Source organism: Catharus ustulatus, chromosome 20 (genome assembly GCF_009819885.2).
Source record: "Catharus ustulatus isolate bCatUst1 chromosome 20, bCatUst1.pri.v2, whole genome shotgun sequence".
Lineage (NCBI taxonomy): Eukaryota > Metazoa > Chordata > Aves > Passeriformes > Turdidae > Catharus > Catharus ustulatus.
In genome coordinates, this window is record NC_046240.1 from 4,509,843 (window position 1) to 4,531,038 (window position 21,196).

The 21,196-nt window shown below is 39.3% G+C and overlaps 1 protein-coding gene across 1 annotated transcript; it reads right to left on the reverse strand.

Annotated features, from left to right (window-relative positions):
• Nucleotides 1-408: 408 nt before the first annotated feature.
• On the reverse strand, nucleotides 409-19,314 carry MFSD11 (major facilitator superfamily domain containing 11). Its single transcript, XM_033076746.1, has 14 exons — nucleotides 19,088-19,314; nucleotides 18,744-18,914; nucleotides 17,224-17,279; nucleotides 16,138-16,245; nucleotides 15,655-15,734; nucleotides 15,460-15,556; nucleotides 13,741-13,799; nucleotides 11,599-11,740; nucleotides 10,785-10,825; nucleotides 9,972-10,037; nucleotides 7,964-8,089; nucleotides 6,935-7,109; nucleotides 5,828-5,963; nucleotides 409-5,306 (listed from the first exon to the last, which is right to left on the reverse strand). The coding sequence occupies exons 2-14, from the start codon at nucleotides 18,837-18,839 to the stop codon at nucleotides 5,139-5,141; spliced, it is 1,350 nt and encodes a 449-aa protein (XP_032932637.1). The 5' UTR covers nucleotides 18,840-18,914; nucleotides 19,088-19,314; the 3' UTR covers nucleotides 409-5,138.
• Between the last annotated feature and the right edge of the window lie 1,882 nt (nucleotides 19,315-21,196).

A 21,196-nucleotide genomic window follows, 5' to 3' on the forward strand; every position in this document is an offset into this window, starting at 1 on the left:
AAACACTCCACGATTCTGATTGATTTTCTGGATTCTTTCAGACAAGATAACTTGAGTTGAAAGGAAAGCAACTGAAATCGTGGGAAAGGATAGTGACAAAGGAAACAAAACCAAAAAAAGGCCCAAACCAACATTTAGACCCCCCTCAGTTTCCTTAAGATGGGCTCTCAGACAGGACAAGGGAACAGCCAAGGCTGATTTCCCTGTGACACTTCACTGGTGTGAAGCATCTCCAAAGCATTACTTACCCTAAACCAAACACTAAAAACCTAAAACCTAAACCAAACACCTCCATTTCCCTAAGCCAGCTCTTACAAAGCACTTCCATCAGTTCAGACTGTGTCTCCCTCTCCTAAAACAGCGACAAGAGCAATCCCAACAACTTAACGAGCCTATTAACAAAAACAATGGCTGTAATTCGCTTTTATTTGCATGGCTGGGAGCATGAAAGGAAGAGTCAGAACACTCACTTGAAATCAGCGTTTCCATTAGGGATAATCATTATGGGAGCCTGCTCTCAATTACCACTAATTCCAACCCAAGGACACCTTTGAAAGGTAAAAAAGTCTCCATCAGTTAGACTTCTGCACAGTGTCAAAATGTAAAAAAACAAAGAGAAGGAAGACTCTCAACAGCTGAGATAATCAATTTAACAGAGGCAGTATGAACTAAACAGAAATCTCAATTTCCAATGTACAAACTCAATTGAACAAAGCACCCCTTTCATGTGCACACTGAGACCAATTCTCACTTCCAGATTTGCTCTTTATTGCATTTTAAGGATGTTATCCTCACTCTTATTGGTGCTTCTCCGTGGTACTAACATAACCTCTGAAAATACATTTATTCTGAATTTATCCACAAAAATGACAACAGTCTCAATCTTGCTTTTGAAGCAGCATGGTCATATCATCAGGGCAAAACCCTCATAAAGCATCAAACTGCCCAGTTCAGCTCCATCTCTAAATTATCCCATCTTTTATTATTTCTGCCTGCATGTTAGACAGGGATCAAAGAAAACATGGTATTAACTGCTGCTGCCATTCAATTAACAGTTGTGGGTCTACAAAGGAAACAGAGGTGTGGATAAAACCTTCAAACACACATTTCCCCAGGAAAATGAATGGTTGTGATGGTAAGGTCGTGCCTTGACTAACACACTTGCACAGTTTGGGTTCAAGGTGGGGACTGTGGCTCCTGGCAGGATGCTGAACATTGAATTTCCTGTTTATACTGACAGCAAACAATTCATGTTTGCCCTAAAATACAGAATTTAGTGCTCTGTTCACACAGCTCTCTGTGCATTAATTACTGGCAGGGAACCACATCCACCAGCTGAAGTAAACTTGAGCAATTCCAAGAAGGAAAAATTCCAGAGGAATTTTGTCTGCTTAACTGACAGTTGGTCCTGAATTTATACACTTAAATGATTTTTTTCCATTAAGTCACAGCAAACCCCACCAGGAAGTTCTCTCTCCAGTATATTTTAAAATGGTCACAAATATTCAAAGAACTTACCAGCACAAGATTTCTTGTTTTTCATAACTGTACCACAGAAAGGTTTCTGCTAAGATAGGGACCTTGGTTAAGGTTTTTATGGGGATTTTTTTAAATATCCCTTAAGAGTTTAGCAGTACCTGCAGAAATTTGTAGATTTGAATTATTTTTTAAAAATGTTTGATAATTTTAGGTTCTCTTCCTTATCTCAACTTGCTAACATAGATTGTACCTAATTAAATTAAACACAACATTAGTAAAATCACATCATTAATTAGGAAGGAAGGCCACAGTTGTAGAAATTCTCAGTCCATGCATCCATGCATCAAAATGAAAACCAACTGGCAGGACAAAATGCAGATATGTTTATATGAGATTCATTAAAGACTAATTTGTAGCAGCTTATTTGGCATTCAGTTGACAAGAAAAGCAGTTTTCATTTCCTGTTTAGTGGGTTTTTTTTGTTTGAAGACCTTGAGGATGTGGTATGTCAAGATATTAAACCTTAGTAACACCCTCAGAGAATGAGGGAGGAAAAAATGAAAGAGGACTTTTTAATAAACCAAAGCAACTTCATGTATAACTTTGCTTATAAAGATGAAATCTCTAATATAAAACAAACCCACAGATAAAGCAAAAGTCTTTTTTAAAATCCCTCTTAATTTAACAATCCAGATTACCATTAAATTGTTCAAAGGCCACTGAGGTGAAATGAAGGGGGCACAGCCTCACTGTTGGTAAATGCTGATTAACAGATTAAGAGATGGAATCATAAATGGATGCCAGTGTTTCTGTTCTTTATATTCACCAAATATACATATATATTTTTCAATCAAATGAAAAACTGTGTACATTGGAGAGGATTTCTCCCCTCTTGGCATATTAAAGAAATATGAATAAGTGAAAAGCAATCATCTGTCACAGCAGCCTGAATAACTGAGGTCTCCCTTCAGATCAAATGTCAAAAGCAATACTTACATAGTTAATAGTAAAAAACAAAAGCTATCCATGATGCAGCCTTGAGAATGTCATGATTTCTTGTAAAACTTGTCACAGAGCAATAACACTTCCCTTTAATGACCCTATAAATAGTTCTGAGCAGCCTTCTAAGATTATCTGATACTGAGTCAGACCAGAAAAGAGGAAAAAGAAAAAAAAGTAAAGCATCAGATTCACAGAGGTACTGAAAACCCACAAGTCCTTGTTCATTAGTATCCCTCTGAGTTAGTTTCAAAATGCTTTTTGAAACTACATAAACTTAGCATTTTAATTTCTAATAAAATAGTTCATATAATTCTTATATGGCAAATGAACATCACAGAAGTTCATCATTAAAAGGGCCCAATTTAAAAAGCAATCTCATGAGAGCCATAACCTACTTACAATTAAATGACATTGTTTAAAAAGCACTTACAAGTTACTCATCACAAGAGCCAAGAACCATTTTTTCCCCTAAATACACTGTAAAAAAAACCTGCTCCTTGTGAACTTTCAAGCTGTTCTGCTCTCATTAATGTGATGGGGAAAACAGGGATCCTAAAGGGTTTGGAGGAAAAAAATTCAGTAATTCCCTATCTGGAATAAAAAGCTCTTTATCCCTTTTGGTACTCTGGAGAAAATAAAAATGTGTAGCATCAAGAGAATTTTAATCACTGGCAGCACTCTTTAATCCACACCTTTGTAGTGCTCAGTATATAAAAGTCTTATGCTTCAAATTGCAGGGTAACAGGAGTGGGTGAGAGAGAGGCTTTGCAGTGCTGCTGCTCCCATTAATCACTTATTGATTGAACACTGAATGCTTTTTCAGGCTGCCTGACAGATTGGAATGGCTCTGGTAACCCCTCACTCAAATACATGTCCAGCCTCATTCTCTTTTACATCATTCATTACATCTCCTGGGGATACACACAAGCCTCTCTCTCCAGGTTGTCCTCACAGATTTCTCAGCCTGCTGGATATTCAGGTGCCCTCTCACCCTGCCATTAACACCTTGCTGATGTCACAGCACAAACCTGCTGTGAATTTAAAAATCCCTTTCTCTATCCCTGTAAAAAGATGGCCCTGGGCTGTTTGGCTGTGCACAGCCAGGGCTGTGCTCCACAGGAGCTGTGACACTGAGTTGAGTTTTGCTCCTGGAGAGAAAAAGTGACAGCAAGTGTCACAGGAGATGCCACCCTCCCTCGCCAGGGTCAACCTTGGGAGCTCCTACACGGTTAAAACACTTGGGAGCTACTGACAGGTAACCAGTGAGTCTTTTTTAACTTGTCTTTAAAGACATTAACATTCTGACTGGGCATAAAAGAAGGTTGGTGAACGGCTCTTTTCTAAAAATAGCTCATGGAGTGTCTAAAAATACCTTCTCAATATTCCATGCCTGCTCTCTGCCCACCAAACACAACTGCAAGTACTTCAGAGTTTTATGTAGGCAGATAAAGTCACTGCCTGTTACATCATCTATAACAGTTCTGGATTAAAATTTAATTACTGTGCCAGTAACCTTGCTTTTCTATTTGTAAAGAGTATGATGACAGTTCAATTTTCCCAAAACAGACTGAATAAAACAACTTAGGACAAGTGTTTCAGGTTATGCAGTAGAAGAAACACTGCAGTATTATTCTGACAGTTCACATTCTGAAGCTATTTCTTTTAAAAGTTGTCTTAGTGCTCCCATCACAGATTTTCATCATTTTATGATGCAAATGCCATTGAACTCAAAAGAACTATTTGGGATTCTGGGAGGGAAGCCATGGATTATGGTCCTTCATAAAGCACTACCCTGAGGAAGGTTCAGCACCTTTTCCACTCAGTTCAATTCTGAGATGCTGAGCCAGAAGCTGTTTTCCACCATCAATATTTCATAGGCCTTGGGATCCCATCCTTTAGATGGCCAAAGGTGATTTCTTCAAATTGTTGTAAAATCTATCATGTCACACTATAACCTAATCAACTTCCTTACAAAAAAATAAAAAATAAAAACGCCAAAACCAAAAAAGTCCAAAACAGAAAAAAAAACCCAACCAAACAAAAAACCCCCATGGATCTGACAACTTAAGCACATGAAATAGATTCATAAACAAATGGTTGGGAAACAAGGAGCTGAGGTTTACAGAATAAGGCAACATTTCCCACAGAAATACTTCCTCACATCTAATTGTTGAAAAATTCAATGCCTAATTGATTTCTCAGCTGTGCAGACATGATCTGCAATATAATGTACCTTATAAAAATATTACTCATTCAATACAGGAATTCAAATGTCTGCAGAACCAGAATATAGGAAAAATAATTTAAGGGACAAAACCCCAAACTAATTCTGTAGTGCATGGCAGAGTGAAATTAGGCAATTACATTCTGAAAGGGCCATCTCAGAAGAGATTTTTCAATACATGGGTCCCTACATTTCCTTCCATTTCCAATAGTAGATTTTTAACAACACAATACCACGCTCAGATGATCAAAGCAAGGAAAGAAAGCCTTTCAAATGTGGCTTTTTCCCCCACTCCTGTTTCACATTCAGTTGGATTGAAGTAGCAGCTTCCTCCATCTCAACCTCTGCAGGAACTCGACCTCTTTCACCTTTTCACACCTCCCAAAAGCATTCCTGTGCTGTTCCTCCTGGCAGAGCAGGGCTGGCACAGGGATCAGATGCTGCTGTAGTCTGAGCCACGGGTAGCAAGGGCTGCTGCTGCTCCCCACTCCACGGTGAAGAAGGTGATTGTTCCAAAAAAACCCACGAGCACCATGATCAGGAGCTGCCACTGCAGCAGGAAGTAGTTGCTGTAGAAATAGGCAACTGCAGCACAGATGGACTGAGAGGAAAATCAAAGTGAAAAGATTATCAGTGGAGATTTCCAGGCTGGTGCTGCTACAGAAGGATTATCAATCTGACAGAGACACAGTTTAATATGAAGCTCTCAGAATGCTTTTGTAGTACACACAGAATCTTAAGGCTTCATTATACCTCAACATATGTCTCGGCATGTCCCACAACAGATTTCATTTTTACTTGTTATTTAAACAGAGTTCAGCTGTAGGAAATGAAAACACCAAACTCCAAAGTGTTTGTAGCATTGCAAGCTGGTATTTCAAACTGGTAGAAACACTAGCAAAATCTCTGGCATTTCAAACCACTTTGTCTAGAAACAACACAGACAAAGCTTTAAGATCATAGCCCAGGAAACTGTTCCCAGCTTCACAAAACTATTTTCCACCAAAATTCAGGATGAAATCATTTGCAGAAACATTTTTCTCAGATCATTAAAAAGCCCAACCCAGTATTTCAGTAATATCCCAACAACCCTACTTCCAAAAGGCTGTGTTAGGGCAATACCTGCACAAACTTAAAGATGGCAAAGGCAGGAGCACTGTCCTCTGAATACAGGAATCCCAAAATGCTGAGGAGCTGGGTGTTGAAGCAGCTGTCCCCCAGCCCCAGCAGGAAGCTGCAGAGCATGGCCACCTCCTTGCTGAAAGACAAAGCAATTCCAATTTAAAAGCCATTCATTCAAATTGCTCACACATCTATAAACTGTTTCTGGCAGACTTATTTGGAAACTGCAAATGGAAGAAAGTTATCACACTTTTAATTTCCCTAGAAAAGAGCTGGGAATGCCTGACTTGGCAAAAGGAGTCATTTCATCAGCTTTAATTTTTTGAATGCCAAGACTTCTGTTACTGTTACCTGCAGTCAACCCTATCCTGAATTAGAATCACTAAAATAACTCATTTTAGTGCTTGGAGTCACAAAACCCACACAGCAGTGATTAAAAGCTGAGGCACATGGTGAGTTCACAAAACCTGCAGGAATGTTAGAGAAATACCAATTCACTTGGCAGAAAAACACTCCAGCTAAAACCAGTCACCTGCACAGGCACAAATGCTTAGAATTGCAAGTTAGCAGCTGGATCTGCAAAACTGACAGTACAGGATTTTCACACAGACTGGTAAAAATTCAGCCCAAAAGAAAGTTGTGATGATGAGATAAAGCTTTCCATATTCTTCCCCCAACCACTGAGTGCTGTAAGGGACAGGCTGCAGTCAGACCAAGTGGAATTTGACAGAAGTGCAACAGGGCAAGGTTGGTGCTCCCTGATGTAAAACTGAGCCCAAGACTGTTTTAAAATAAACTGAATTCTTAACACCTACTACAATAGATGCTGGTCTTGCTATTGTGCTACATGTCAGAAACATCAGTTGTCAAGTGACACAACTGCTATTATTCATCCCCAGGCTTTTTATTCCTATGCCATTCAAGTTCCTAAATTGGGTGCACACTGGTGGAATATCTACTTTTAATAAAAACAGAATTCCTGAAAGCTTTTCCTAGGGAGTTAGTCACTACACAGGAAAAAAAAACTTCAAGAAATTTTCTGTAGAGAAACAAGCTATTTATGCACACCCTGAGCTACAGCAGGCAAAGGCAAAAAATCCCACATACCTTGGAATCATATAAGCAACTTGATCTGTTCCTTCCATGGGAGCAATGGGGGCATCATTTGGCATGTTGAAAAAGATTAAATAAAAGGCTATGAAGTGTACAAGGATGCCCAGCATCACCACTGGGTTCCTGCCAGAGCGATTCCTCTTGCTCAGTAAGCCAAAGATTCCTCCCCCTGCAGGAGCAGAAAAGAGGAGAGACTCAGAAGTGGAGATTTAAATACTGACAATTTAAATTACAAATGTTCCCACATGGGATAACAAAGATTGACTGACATGCACACAGCCCCAAGGAGTTTGTCAGGGAAATGGGGCAGGAGATTGATCAGATGGCTGCTGATGAACATATTTCACCTCTTGGCAAGTATTTAACCAGCAGCCAGTTTCCTTCAGGATTGCAACAGCACTAAGTGAAAATGGACAGCCTTGTGCTCAGCTCTTAATTGTAAAAACATGCAGCTCAATGGATCTGAGCTGCTAATGAACAGTGGTTTTTTGTTAAATACCTCAGTACTTGAGTCTACAGAAAAAAGAAATATTTACTTAATGAATATTACCTGTATCCAAATTTATTCAAATATCACATCTCATTTAACACAAGCAAACTTTTTAAAGAAAGAAATCCTTAGTGTAAGCATTTATTCAAAAATTTTAAAATTACATCACTCAAGAAGTAATAAAAATGCAAACATAATACTATCTCAAAATAGTATTTAAAATAGCAGAATGGTGTCAATTCCCTAATAACACTGCAGCCCACTGCTTCTCTCATTTGAAGTCTGTGTATTCCTCCACTTTAATCCAAAGAGAATGCAGAATATTACAATTGGTCTACATCCACTTTACAGTGCAGTAAGGAACCACAGTGCCAATTACATTGCTGCTATTTCATTTTTTCTTCACATAATTATTGCTGGAAGCTCAAAACACACAACACACTACTGAGTTAAACACAAAAAAAAATTAAAAACTGAATAATTACATCACCCTAATCTTTTTTGTTGTCAAAAGGTAGCAAATTTAGACTCACCCAAGATTTCTCCAACACCAATAAAAATACCAGAGAGACCAATCAGGCTTTTCTCTTCACTGCCAAACTTGTTCACAGCACCAATGCATGTTCCATACACTCCAGAAAAGAATGTTAGCACCAAACCTTGGAAAGAAACCAAACAGAATTGATAGATGCACTCTCATAAAAGCAATGAAAAAAAAAATCTTTATGTCTAAAGGCTGTTTTCCCCTCAAGTATCTTTGCAATCATATATTTAAATGAGATCTAGGTAATAAAAGTAAAGAGGGAATTTTAAACTATGTAATTATTATGTTCTACTATACCAGTTCCCAAAAGCCACATTAGAAAATTGTCACTAACTGGTGTCACTCAGGTTCAGTGCTGCTACTCTTGACCCAACATCTAAAAATACAGTTTATATTTCTTCTTCTCAAGAACTTTGGAATTTAATCAAATGAAAAATGCCACGAGAAATAACTGAAAGTAACTGAAGAACTAAAGCAGAATTTCATTTAAGCATTCCCCACTTCAAGTTATGGCATTCCTAAAAGTCCCTGCAGCCCCAAATACCAATAAGGAGCCAAGAATCCTAAAATGAACTTTTTTATACATACATAATGAATTTAAGTTGAGAAAGAACTACTGCTATTTGTTTTAAATCCTCTTTATTTCTTTCTATTGCCATTAGTTTGAGGAAAGGTGACACCATGACCATGAGCAACCATTAGTATAAAAATACCAACTCAATAAAAAAGTGTATTGAAAACAACACAAAATGTTATTCTTAAACAGAGAAAAACAGCTTAAAATAAAACTTTCCAATTTCTAGCCTTTGCTCTTTGGCTACAGACAAACCCTGGTACAGCACACCCTGCCCTGCCTGGATGAACTGCATTGCTTCAAAAACAGGGGTGCACTTGGAGCATCTTAACCTCAGCAGGAATTTTGGAATAAAAGCCTTTGTTGGCCTTAGGGAATTTTCTGTTTTCCTACAGAAAGTAGCAACACCAACCCAGATCCAGAAGATGGCAGCAGATATTTCTTCCTGAGTCTGGACTGATTTATTTTTATGCCACCTGTAACCCCAAATTTCAGGATATTCAGGCAAAACCTGACTGACTCCCCTCCCTTGTTACCTTACCCCACATTCCCATCCCCAGAGGAATTCAAGAGAGTTAATCTGGGGTATGGAGATGCTCTGGAGTAATTTGTAACTCAGATTAGTGGCTGGAGCAACCCAATTCCAGAGCTACTCAGGCTATTTCTCTACCAGGAGCTGCTGTAAACTGCAATGTTTATATTTTGTTCACATCTATGTTCTTCTTTTCACATAACAGTAATTTTTCCTAACAGTGACTCAGAATTTAGTGCATCTATTTTTTAAAAAACCTAATTTGATCATGAACAAAACTACATCTGAAGCCAAATGAGGAGCAAGAAACCCTCCAAAAAACACCTCAAGGATTTTATAGGGTTTTTTTGGTGGAAGAATCACTAATATGGCAAAAATATATTTTTATTTTACAACTCATACATTGGCCCCTAAAAGTTGCTAAAAAGAGTGAGAACTCTTGCCACAGCAAATCCTATTGATAAAAACAGTTGAAAATTACTAAGCTGGTTCCCAATAGAACCAAGACTAAAATGAAGAGCACTAGGAATCTCCCATGCCTTAATGAAGGCGTGATGTACAAACATTCCTTTAATTCAAATGCAATGCAACTGCATTAAACAATCTCCAAACTATTGATAGTGCAATATCAAATCCCATAAAAGCCAGCTCTGTAAATTTTGCCTCTCACTTTGAGCCCCAGAACTTTTCTGAAGCAGCACCTGCCAATTTGGATGCACCTCTCCTCCTGTACAGAAACACTCCTCAGGACACAGAAAATCAAATAACCCAAAATCAATTAAAATATCCAAACAATGTTTGCAGAGATACCAGTTAAAATTCCAGTCTGGAGTTAATACTCCAAACAATGCCCTGCCACTGCTCCATGGTGAAACTCTGCTGGCTTCATACCTGTGTAGGCTGTGGTAACACTGAGGAGCAGCATCTCTTTGGTGAAGCTCAGTGTAATAGATTTCTCTGCAAAGAAATAATAAAGAAAAGCAATCAAACTTCTGAGAGTACTATTAAGATAATCTGCACTTACTTTGGCTTTTTGCTTAAAGCAAAAATTGGTTATTATACAAACTGTGTATTAAAATTTTATTTAATGTTTATTACAGCAGAGTGCTAAATAAACCAACCCTGACCTGCCATCTAGAAGAAACATGCCATCCAAAAATTGTATTTTGTAAGAAATGCAGTGGGGGAAACATTAAAGAAGAGATACAGAGTTTTCAATTATCAGACAATTTTCTGCTGTCTGTATTTTTGTACTCTCAGTTCATGGCAATTGTCTCTTGAAAGCATAAACAGATTTTCAGTGAAGATCCCCAAATCCTCAGAACAAACAACAGTCTCAGGCAGAACACTTCAAAGGGGACTGCAGATGCTTCAGTTCTAAATTGCTAACTGGTATCAACTGGTGACAAAACAACCTATGAGTTCTTTTTATCTACGTATGTTTGTTGATTTTTATTTTTCAATCCCACTGCTTTTCCCAGGTAGTAACCTACTCCTTTTGTGCTCATCTGTACAAGGACACTGTTGTAAAACAGTTTGGATCTGAAATCACATCAAAGGAGGGAACACTCCAGTCTCTCCTGGACTACTCAGGTATGTGATTGAAGTGGTTTGTACATGATCATATCATCAGCACAAACACAGGGAGCTGGCAAGGAGATGCCAGGTTTTGCTGAAGCAATTCTGATGTGAAATTGTACTTACTGAAGGCAGCCACTGCTCTCATCATTGTGTTTCGTGCAGACCTGGGTAAACAAATTACTTGGTCAAATTGGAAGAGAATAACCACATTTTATTGCTGTGCTGGAAGGCAGCTTCATTTTTCAAACCTTCTGTACATTTTCTAGCCCTGCACTACATATTGGAATATGCCAATATATTTTTTAAAGTTTCTGAGATCTAAAGTAACCACAAAATCTATTTGCTGCCTGCACTAGTGAATGCTTGCTTAACAGAATCTTTCTTTTGAACATTTTAAGCTTTCAACATTTTTTCCACAGGCATGCTCACTGATGTTTTCCTAACATTTTCATTGTTCTTTAAATAAAGCAAAAATATTTAAGCTGATGCCTCAGGCAAAACTGCACTGAATGTGTGTAACTGTGCATTTCTAATGTATTTATCAGGGTGGCATACATATTTAGAGAAGACAGGAAAAAAAGGAGTATTTTCTGTTTATTCCAGCCTTTCAAATGGGCTGATGAGGGCAAGATAAAACATAAAAGTATTTAATAATAATCAGTGGAGAAAAGGTGAAGGGTATCTTTGCTTATCAAAGGAAAAACTTCATGTGCAGTACTGAACTTCACCCTTGAGAATATGCCATATCAAGAACATTATTTCTCCTATATTCTCATTGTTAAAATGCAGACACTTTTCTGTTAAATCTGTGTATCCTCCAGGTTGTTGATAACATTCACGTTTCCAGCACAGAGGGAAGTGAATGCACAACGCTCCTCTGCGGAGCGGGAGCACAAACCGGGAGATGTGACAACATGTTATTGCCATCAACACTTACGAGCTCTCCCCCAGGATTTCATTAGTGGAATCATCATCCCCTGGAGCTTTTGTGTCCTCTTGTTTCCTAATCAGAAAGAACAGAACTGTGCCCACAAGACTGATAACAGTCAGAGCAATGAAGACAGTTCTGCGATCGCTCTCTGTGGAAAAACAAACAAGAGGCATGACCAGATGTGCAGAAGAGATTCAAACCAATCCAGCTACCTCCAAACAACTAACACAGACATGCTACAGTGTTTAACACAAACTAATTTTCTAGCTTACCTTCCACATGGAGCTGCTGGCAAACTCCTGTCTCAGTTTTATGGTGCTAATAAAATATCGGCAAATTAAAGAGGTCCCTCGCATTCTCTGCCATGCAAAGGCTTTGACCAAGGAGCAGCCAATTAAAGGAAGTGCATAAATTATTAGCAGAAGAAAGTACATCTTTGAAGACTTATATAATTCAGAGTGGATATAAACTACCCCAAGCCCTTCAGATTTCTAAGAGAATCTCTTGACCAGCATCAGAACCAAGAGCACCATGACATCATAAACTGTAGGCTGGGAAACTACAAAGGCATTAAAACCACCAAAACCTCAGCAACTGCCACAGCAGCTGGAGGGGGCAACTCACAGACACACACAGCACAAAAGCCACTCCCATTTGTAGTACTAAACAGGGAAAAAAAGTGAGTAACAGCAAACAGCTGTGACTGAACTAATGCATGACCCTGCATTATTACCCATGCTTGTGTTTACTTCCCCCTCAACTCAACAGCAAATGCAAACTTGTCCTAAAAATAACTTGTGCATGATCACAGATCTAAAAAGAGGTGTGCTTCACAAGCTTGAAATGCTTGTGCTATTTCTATATAGGTAGTAAAATAAGATGTGATTTTTAAATGCTGTTATGGTTTGATATAAAATTTTCTAATAAAGAGAATCTCAAGACATTTAAGATGGAGGGAAATGTGACAGCAGAAGTGCCTCACAGTTAATTGATCTATTCTGTGGTTAGCAGAGCAGTGACATTTGGAATGCACAGAATTTGAGACCCCCACAGGTTCAAAGTGTCTCAAATATTTCCAGTAACACTTAAACCTTTGTGTTACAGGTGAGGGAATGCAGAAAATGACCTTTAAATTTAGCCAGTGTTTCATTACCAAACCTGATCTGTGGAGAACCTACAAAGCTGGAGCTAACAGAAACAAGAAGTGAACTGTTCCTTCTGTTATTTCTGAAGCCTGATAATTATTGTTTAAAAGTCAACATCTCATTCCTGATTGACTAGAGCAGAATGAAATCATCATTTTAAAGGTTAAAAGAATTGACAATTCTAGTAGATATTCAACAATAGGACTAAATAAGGAAAATTACCAGTAATTACAGAACAGGAAAATCAAACTTATCTGTTTACAGAGCACTGACTTCCCAGCAGCACTCATTTTTGGTTATTAAAATCTGTTTTCACCACTTTTCTTAGTGTATCCCCCCTGCTTTGTCTGGCTTTAACAGTTGACAGAAATCTTTGCTTTAAAAACAGAATCTCGACACTGTCTAGCTCAAGAACACGAATAAAGTCCACTGTTCTCCGGTTCCTGCTCTTTGCCAGTCTAGCACAACATCAAATGCAAAAAAGTACAGCATTAATTACAATCCCATCAGGAAGTTCATCTCATAAAATATGCCAAGAAAGGAAGAAAGCTCTCCACTCTCCCAGCAGTGCTGCCCCATCTCAGCCTCTGTCTCCTACACTGCTTGTGCCAGCACAATTAATGCAGAATTGAAGTAAACTGGGATGGTTTTCCTTTATTTTCCTTTATTTCACAGCTTTATCAATCTCAATATGATTTAGAAGAATACTCCACACCAGGAGCTTACTTTGGAATAGGACAGTGTGTACAATATTACACATAAAGCCAGAAAAACTTTCCCCCAGATAGGTGTATTTTGGCATAAATTTGTCTGCACAGGGAAAATCCCAGAGTAGCTATTGTGGAAAATCTCCAAGAAAAGACTATCTACAATAAATTGGAAGGGGGGAGGAAAAAAAAGTTTGCTTTTGTATAATCTTCCTGCCACTTTGGAGTTCATTTTTTCATCTGTTATTTCCTGCTACTATATTTATAGGTTGGCCATATAAACAAGCAGTACTCACCTGATATGTGAGTTTTTCCTTGCCAAGCAAAGTAGATATACATATTTCCAAAAATCAAGCTGCAAACAAAAAGAAAAAAAAGGTCAACAATACATTAAATGAAAAAAATAGGGTTGCAGCACCACAGTAAATATTCTATACAATATATTAAAAAAAAAAATCCCAATGGTGTGGAATCATGAAAGAAATAAAGATATGAGTCTCTCTCCATGTCAGCTGCTCCTATATAAAACTCAAACAAATTTGAGGATTCTGCCCTAAAATGTTGGCTATTCATTTTCATAAATCAAGACATAAGGTGGTGGCAAACATGAGGAAATCTGCATCTAAGTTGCTTCTGATTTTGGAAGGGTATAGGTTAGAAAGCTGACATATTTCTGGAGGTGATTGTGTAATACTTCCTTTGCAGGGTCATGTGTCTTGTCTGAAGTATTGCTTCAGCTCAAGGAAATTCTGTGTCCCTAACTACCATTTCCCAAAATACAGTCATTCTGAATGAATGATTTCAAACAGTTTTAGAGCCAATTTTCCTCTTATTAACACATGCATTTTACTCACTGTAGAACACACAATCAGCTAGGTTTGTGGAAATTGCTGCTCTGATACCACACTGAGGGGTTAATTCTGGAACTGAAAACTTAGAAACAAAAGCAGGCTCCTGGCTCAGGCTGATGTTCTCCCAGCCCAGGATCCCATCCCACAGCAGCATTATCAAAGCAGACTCAGCACCCTGAGCATTTCTGTAATTCATTCCCCTGGTTATCTCGTAGATTTGTATTCTGGCAGAATATTCAGAACTGCTGCATTAGAGCTGGTAAAAGGATATTTCTTCAGGAGCCATTTTTGCACCTGTCTCCCATGAATTTGTTTGATTCCCTTTCAATCCTGCTCACACTAACTCTACACACTCCCATGGCTGCAAACTCCAAAAGTTTAATCACTCATGTACAGAGCACTTTATCTGTTTCCCACCAGTGCTCCTTACTCTCACCCAGTGACCCCAGCTCCAGCACAGCAGCATTTGATGAGCAACAGCTCTACAATCAGCTCCCTGCTGCCCTCATTTTGGGTAACACATTGGTGTAATCCTCCTCAGCTGCTGCTCCTCCACAGGAAACAGTCCCAACCTTTTCAGCCTCTCTTCAAGCCATCAGCTCTATCTTCTTCCATAATTTCATTATTTTTCTCTCTATCCTAATTGCATTACACTCTCATGAGAGGCATTAACTATCTCTGCACAAAACACTTAATGGCCACAACACAGCATTCACTGCCTTGTTCTCACTGATGCTCAGCATTTTGTTGATTTTTTTTCAGTTGTGCAGCACTCAAAGTTTAATATCAGAGAGCAATCAAAAACAAGATTTCTTTTCTGGCTTTTGCCTGCCAGTATCTTCACCTTGGCAGTCAGAACCAGGTTCTCCCTCAATAAAGAACACAAAATGGCACAGCTCTCCACAACCAACAGGATTGCAGTTACATCCCTCAAATGCTCCCCTGACAGCAATGTATCTTTAGCAGCTAGAGAGCTGAGATTGCAATATTCAACTTTCTTTCATTCCCTGTTCTGTAATGCACAGCACCAATAAAAATATCACTTCCCTCTCTCCTTCCCACTGACTGGGGAGTATTTTTTGATGCAGTCTCCCACATAAAAAGATGTAAAAAGCAGAATGTGTACACAACCAAGAAAAAAAATAATTAACAAATAAAGCTTACCTGAACTGCAAGAGTGCCCAAAATATTCCACTGTTCCTTCCAATGGTGTTTTCATCAGAATTTTCAGTCAAGCAATTTCCCTGAGCTGTCCAGAGGACTGAAAAAGACAGAATATATTGCTCAGGAAATAAAAATATTTTGAAGGCATATTCAAATCTCATAAAAAACAGTCAGCAGAATAAGAACAATGCTTACCAGCAGCTGCAATGCCAATGAGCACAGAGGCAGTGTAGAAAGCCCAGGTAGCTGGCTGGATAAAGACTGCAATGTACAGGCTAGAACAGAACAGAGCAGTTCATTGAACACTGACCAAAGTGAACAGTGCTCTTTAACAATCAAATTCCTCACTCAGGTGCATCTAAATCAGCCACTCTCTCCTAAGGGATGTTGAAAAATGGGATGTATGTGAAAAATCTTTTTACCTATCTAAGCACATAGAATTTTTTATATATATAGTTATTAATCATAACTTCAATTCCACAGTCAGCAAAGTCTGGAAATGCTTGGGAAAAAAATGTGCTGTTTCCAGCAGGCTGAAGTACTCTGCAGTTACACACCTGCAGTATCTCTGCTTTTCTTAGGCAATACAACTTTATGTATGGCACAGGAGACTTAGATGTGAAAAAATTGAAGAAATATTTCCAAGGAAGCAGGCAAAACCTCAAAATTAATACTTACCTATAAAACACACCACTAATAACCATGGAGAATTGAGGACCCACTATTGCAACCAGTGAAGGTGATATAAGATTTGATGCAGACAATACTCCATAAATAATGGACATGCTGCAAAAATTAAGAACAAAGACAAGTAAATACTTAAAATAAGATATAGGCTATTACTGCAACTGATTTAAAAGCGATCACTGGATTTCAAAATATCCATTAAAGTATATACATAACTTAAAAGCAAAACTTTGCTGGTCAAACATTTTCCTACTTTCTTCTGTTCCCTTCACCAATGGCACTGCATATGGGAATACAGGAGTGAAGAGCATTCCCTGGATTGCTGAGTCCCAAACTACTGCAGGCAATGACATCTTGTAATTTACAGCATGCATTTGTCAAACTGCTTGAACAGCAGTTATTGTATTTTGTACCCTGTACATCTAGAGGAGAGTGTTCTAGAACCTCAGTTATCTGTCAGTGAGGTTTTCATCTTCTGCCCAAGACACCACAGAAATTTTACAGACATGTTTTGTGCCAGTGGTGTTTTTAGTTTAAATTAAGACAGTAAACCCTTCAAAGGAGCAATCAGGTTTTTCTACATGGCAGATTGATTTGGCATGCAAAAGATCCCTGAACATGCATGACAAGTTTGACTCTGCCAGTGCAACCAAGAGAATGGCTTTGTGTGGCTTTGCTTGTCTTTCTGACTGCTCCTTTCACATTTATGTTTTATTTCCTGAACGCTGATCCACACCACCTGTCCTACACAGACAGTGTACAAAGGCAAACAACCAAGGCCTGAGTCAGCAGTTTTATTTAAACTTCACCTCTTTGCCTCCTCAGGTAAAATGCTGAGAATGTGATGATAGTGGTTTTTCTCTCTACAAAGAAAACATGCAAACCAGATATGTAGTTCAACTGGAAATAATTCAGAGCAGAACTGTGAGAAGCCTGTTTCAAACTGCTTTAAGTGTGTCAATAAATCTTGAAGTCAGCAGAACACTGCAATCTCTTGAGAGTGTCTCTCTACTGGATGAAACTGTAACTAAGTTCACCCTGCAGGGAGCAAAGTAAGAAGAAAATCTGTGTAATTACCTCGTGTAGCCACTGCCATGAAAGTCTGTGCTGTTTAAATTCGTGATAACAGTTTGCTGTGAGAAGATCATACATTGTAATATGTTAGAATCTATCTTGTACCTTAACAACACCTGCATCGGTTTGAAGTCAGTATTAAACATTAGAATTATTCATTAATAGACACTACAGTACTTAAAAGAATTTTAAAAGTTAATTACAACTCACACCATCTCCACAACAAAGATGCAGGAGATATTTGGAAGGAAAACATCTATGTTTGAAGAGGAAATTTGCACTTTATTATTAAATCATGGTTTCATAAGAGACCTAAAATACTTCATAAAACTTTAGTTTCACTTAAGACCTCTCTTACATAGATAGATATGACTATCTTAATTTTAAAAGTGGGGGAAAAAAGGAGAAGTTTCAGAATAATCTTAACTTGACCTAACTATGAATGTCTGGTAAGAGTTTCCATTCTTTTCAGTGTCCCATTATATCCCTGTTCCTTTTTTCCCCTTGAATCAGCTTTAGTGATCATGAGACCATGCAGTTAGTTGGACTGGCAGACAGATCTGATTGAAAGTCACTTATAAAGACTTTTATGACAATTAATTATTGATTCATGATTGCATGATCACAAAATCCAATTCAGTGAGGTGCTGAATTCATTGCAGAATTTCTGAGACTGTTAGGCTGCACTTCAGAGCTCACAGAAAGTATCACACTGCACTAGGACTCACAAAAACTACCCCAAGTAGTGATTTCTATAGTGCAGTGAAGGACATTTATCTGTCTGAACCCAGCAAGGATCCTTCTTGCACACAAGAAAAGAGCTGTAAGACCTGTGGGCTCAGCAGGGATGTTGAAATCTAACTGCCCTGCAGGAACAGAACTAATAACACTGCAAGCAGCTCAGGAAGTTAAAGGGCTAAACCTGGCAGTAGCAGGAGTCTAAAAATTTAAATAGTAACAGTAAATTTGGATTATGCTGCGCTCAATTTTTGCTCTGCAAAGAGATACTAAATAGCAGCAAATAACTTCAGCTAGAGGGTGACCTGGCACTTTAGCAATTGTAGAAATCTGTTTGTCAGGTGTTATCCTCATACTCCCCCTCAATGTCTACTTTGTTAGATTATGAAAATCTAGTTAATAATACCATGGTTAATAATAACTTAGGCAAATATTTTGAAAGGGACTAAGCAGAATATAGAATATGCAAGGTTCAGTGTAATTCAATTGTCCAACATGGTAAGTATCAAAGTAGACACTACTTTAAAGTTCAGACATTTTATAAGATTAATTTTCTACTTTCTAAGCAATCAGGCTCACTTTTATACGTAGCTATGCTATCTAAAAGAAATAACCTGCTGAATTATTTGGTTAAACACTACTTAAAACTAAACCAAAAGAAGTTAAATGTCAAAGTATCTTGCCCATTAGAAAATCCCAAATAGAGCAACATTAGAGCACACAAAAGACAAACCAGGATAAATAACTGAGATAGAAACGTGGCACGTTTAGAAAGTCACACCTACCGCAATATTTCCACAGGATTGGAAAGCAGTGAATATAAACATAAACGAAACTCCCAAAATAATGATGTTGAAAAGCTTTTTTCCTTCCGAAGCCATTTTGTGTATTCTTCCCAAGTCCTCCGCTTCAGTCTGGAAAAACTCTTTTTTCTTTTAAAAGTTTCCTCTTAACCTCTGTTAAAAAAAAAAATAAATAAAGCTTCAAAAATAATGCTTACTCAGGGCTACTTATTAGCTGCTAGAAAATATCAATTAATCCAGAGTCCTGGTAACCCTTTTAAATAATGTGCAACTTGGGGAAAAAAAACAAGGTTTGTACAAAAGGTAAAGGCCAAGATTCCCTGTACCTGCTCCCATGAAGTTTCCAGGGCTGACTGCAGGGTGTTATTTCATGACATCTCTTTGTCCCAAAGGCGCAGCTTTCCCAGTTTGGAGCAGGTTAATGGGCTGAGCTCCTTGTCATTGCAGAAATCACAAGTGCGGTGCCCGGCCTCTCAAGCACCGGACGAAGGGAGGATGAGGCACCGCACATCTGCACAGGAAATAAAGAACATTTCTGTGTCTGCATCAGCTGACCCAGCCCCGACAGCCCTTGTGCACTATGGGAAATGCAGTTTTATCAACCTTTTCCTGTTTAAAGCGGTGAAAATCTCCCAGTACTTAAAATTAAATTATTTCTACTGGGTTTTGAGAATTGTTATTTCTAGCTGCTAAATAACATCTGGCAAGATTAAAAAATAAAGAAAAAATTTTAAAACACACAGAAACCCCCACCCACACAAAAATCCTCAAAAAATAAAAATCCCACACAACTACAGAGCATGGAATCACAGAATAGTTTTGATTTAAAGGGACCTTAAACACATCTTGTCCCACCCCTGCCATGGGCAGGGACACCTTCCACTAAACCAGGTTGATGCAAGCCCCCTCCAGCCTGGCCTTATGGAAGTCATACCATTAATCTTTCACTTCACAGTATTTTAAATAATAAATCTAAGACCAATTGATCTCCAAGTCATTAATATCTCTGTTTAAACACCAACAAAACTGAGGGAGGATCAGACATTGACCAAATGGTCACTTTTTCCTGTTGCCATCCTTTGTTCTGTTGGACCTCTGGGATTGGAGAATTCATTTCCATCAGTTCTACTTTAACGCTGGCCAAAAGGAAAGAAATGGAAATGCAGAATTGATTGAAGTAAATGACAAATCACCACATGTTACCCCTGCTGTCTACAGTAAAGGGTTTAAAGAAACAGAGCTTTCAAAGGGAGAAAGGATATTAGTGCAGGAGTTAGAAGGGCTCATTGAGAGAGTTTAAACTAGATATGAAGTGGGATAAGGTTTCCTTGATGAACCTGATCACCTACTATGATGAAACAACTGCATGGATGGATGAGGGGAGGGCAGTGGATATTGTCCATCTTGACCCCAGCAAGGTTTCTGACACTATTTCACAACACCCTCCTGGGGCAACTCAAGATGTGTGGGTGGGACGAGTGGGCAGTGAGGTGATTGAGAACTGTCTGAATAGAAAATCCCAGTTATAATCAGTGGGTCTGTTTGGAGGCCTCTCACTGGTGTCCCCCAGGATTGTTTAACTTCCTCATCGATGACTTGGATGAGGGGTCAGTGCCTGCTCAGCAAATTCACTGATGGCACAAAGCTGGGAGGGGTGGCTGATAACCCAGAGTGCTGTGAGCCCTTCAGAGGGACCTGGACAGGCTGGGGAGAAGGGCAGAGAGGAACTGTCCGAAATTCAGCAAAGGCAAGTGCGGGGTCCTTCACCTGCAGAGGAACAAGTCCAGGACTGAGCGGCTGGAAAAGCAGCTCTGTGGGGAAGGAGCTGAGAGTCCTGGTGCACAATGAGCTGTCCATGACCAGCGCTGTGCCCGAGGGGACAGAAGGGCTCTGGTGTCCCAGGAGCGTTAGGAAGAGCATTCCCAGCAGGTCAGAGAGTGATGCTGCCCCTCTGCTCAGCCCTGGTGAGGCCTCCCCTGGAGCAGTGTCCAGCTCTGCGCTGCTCGGGATGAGAGACACGGAGCTCCTGGAGGGGTCCTGTGGAGGGCCAAGAGATGATCTGGGGACTGCAGCATCTCTGTCCTGGGGAAGGCTGAGGGTGCTGGGGCTGAGAGGGCCCCTCATCCCTGTCTGTCCCTGTCTGCAGGGAGGGCAGAGCAGGCCCAGCCTCTGCTCCAGGGGGCCCAGCAATGGCACCACAGGCCAGGGACACAAAGTGATGCCCAGGAAATTCCACCTGAACGGATTGTCCAGAGAGGGCATGGAGTCTCCCTCCCTGGAGATATTCCAGAGCCATCTGGACACAATCATGTTCCATGCACTCCAGGATGATCCTGCTGGAGCAGGAGGTAGGACCAGATAACCCCACTGTGGTCCCTTCCAACCTGATCCACCCTGTAGTTCTGTGAAATAAAATCCACACCCCAGCTGTAGTT

Coding starts and splice junctions, on each gene's coding strand:
- MFSD11 (XM_033076746.1), bottom strand. CDS start 18,839: ATGGCTTCGGAAGGAAAAAAGCTTTTCAACATCATTATTTTGGGAGTT. Junction 10,038..10,784: donor GAGAGCAGTGGCTGCCTTCA/GTAAGTACAATT, acceptor ATTTCTTTGCAG/AGAAATCTATTACACTGAGC. Junction 8,090..9,971: donor TGTTACCACAGCCTACACAG/GTATGAAGCCAG, acceptor TTTCTTTCCAAG/GTTTGGTGCTAACATTCTTT.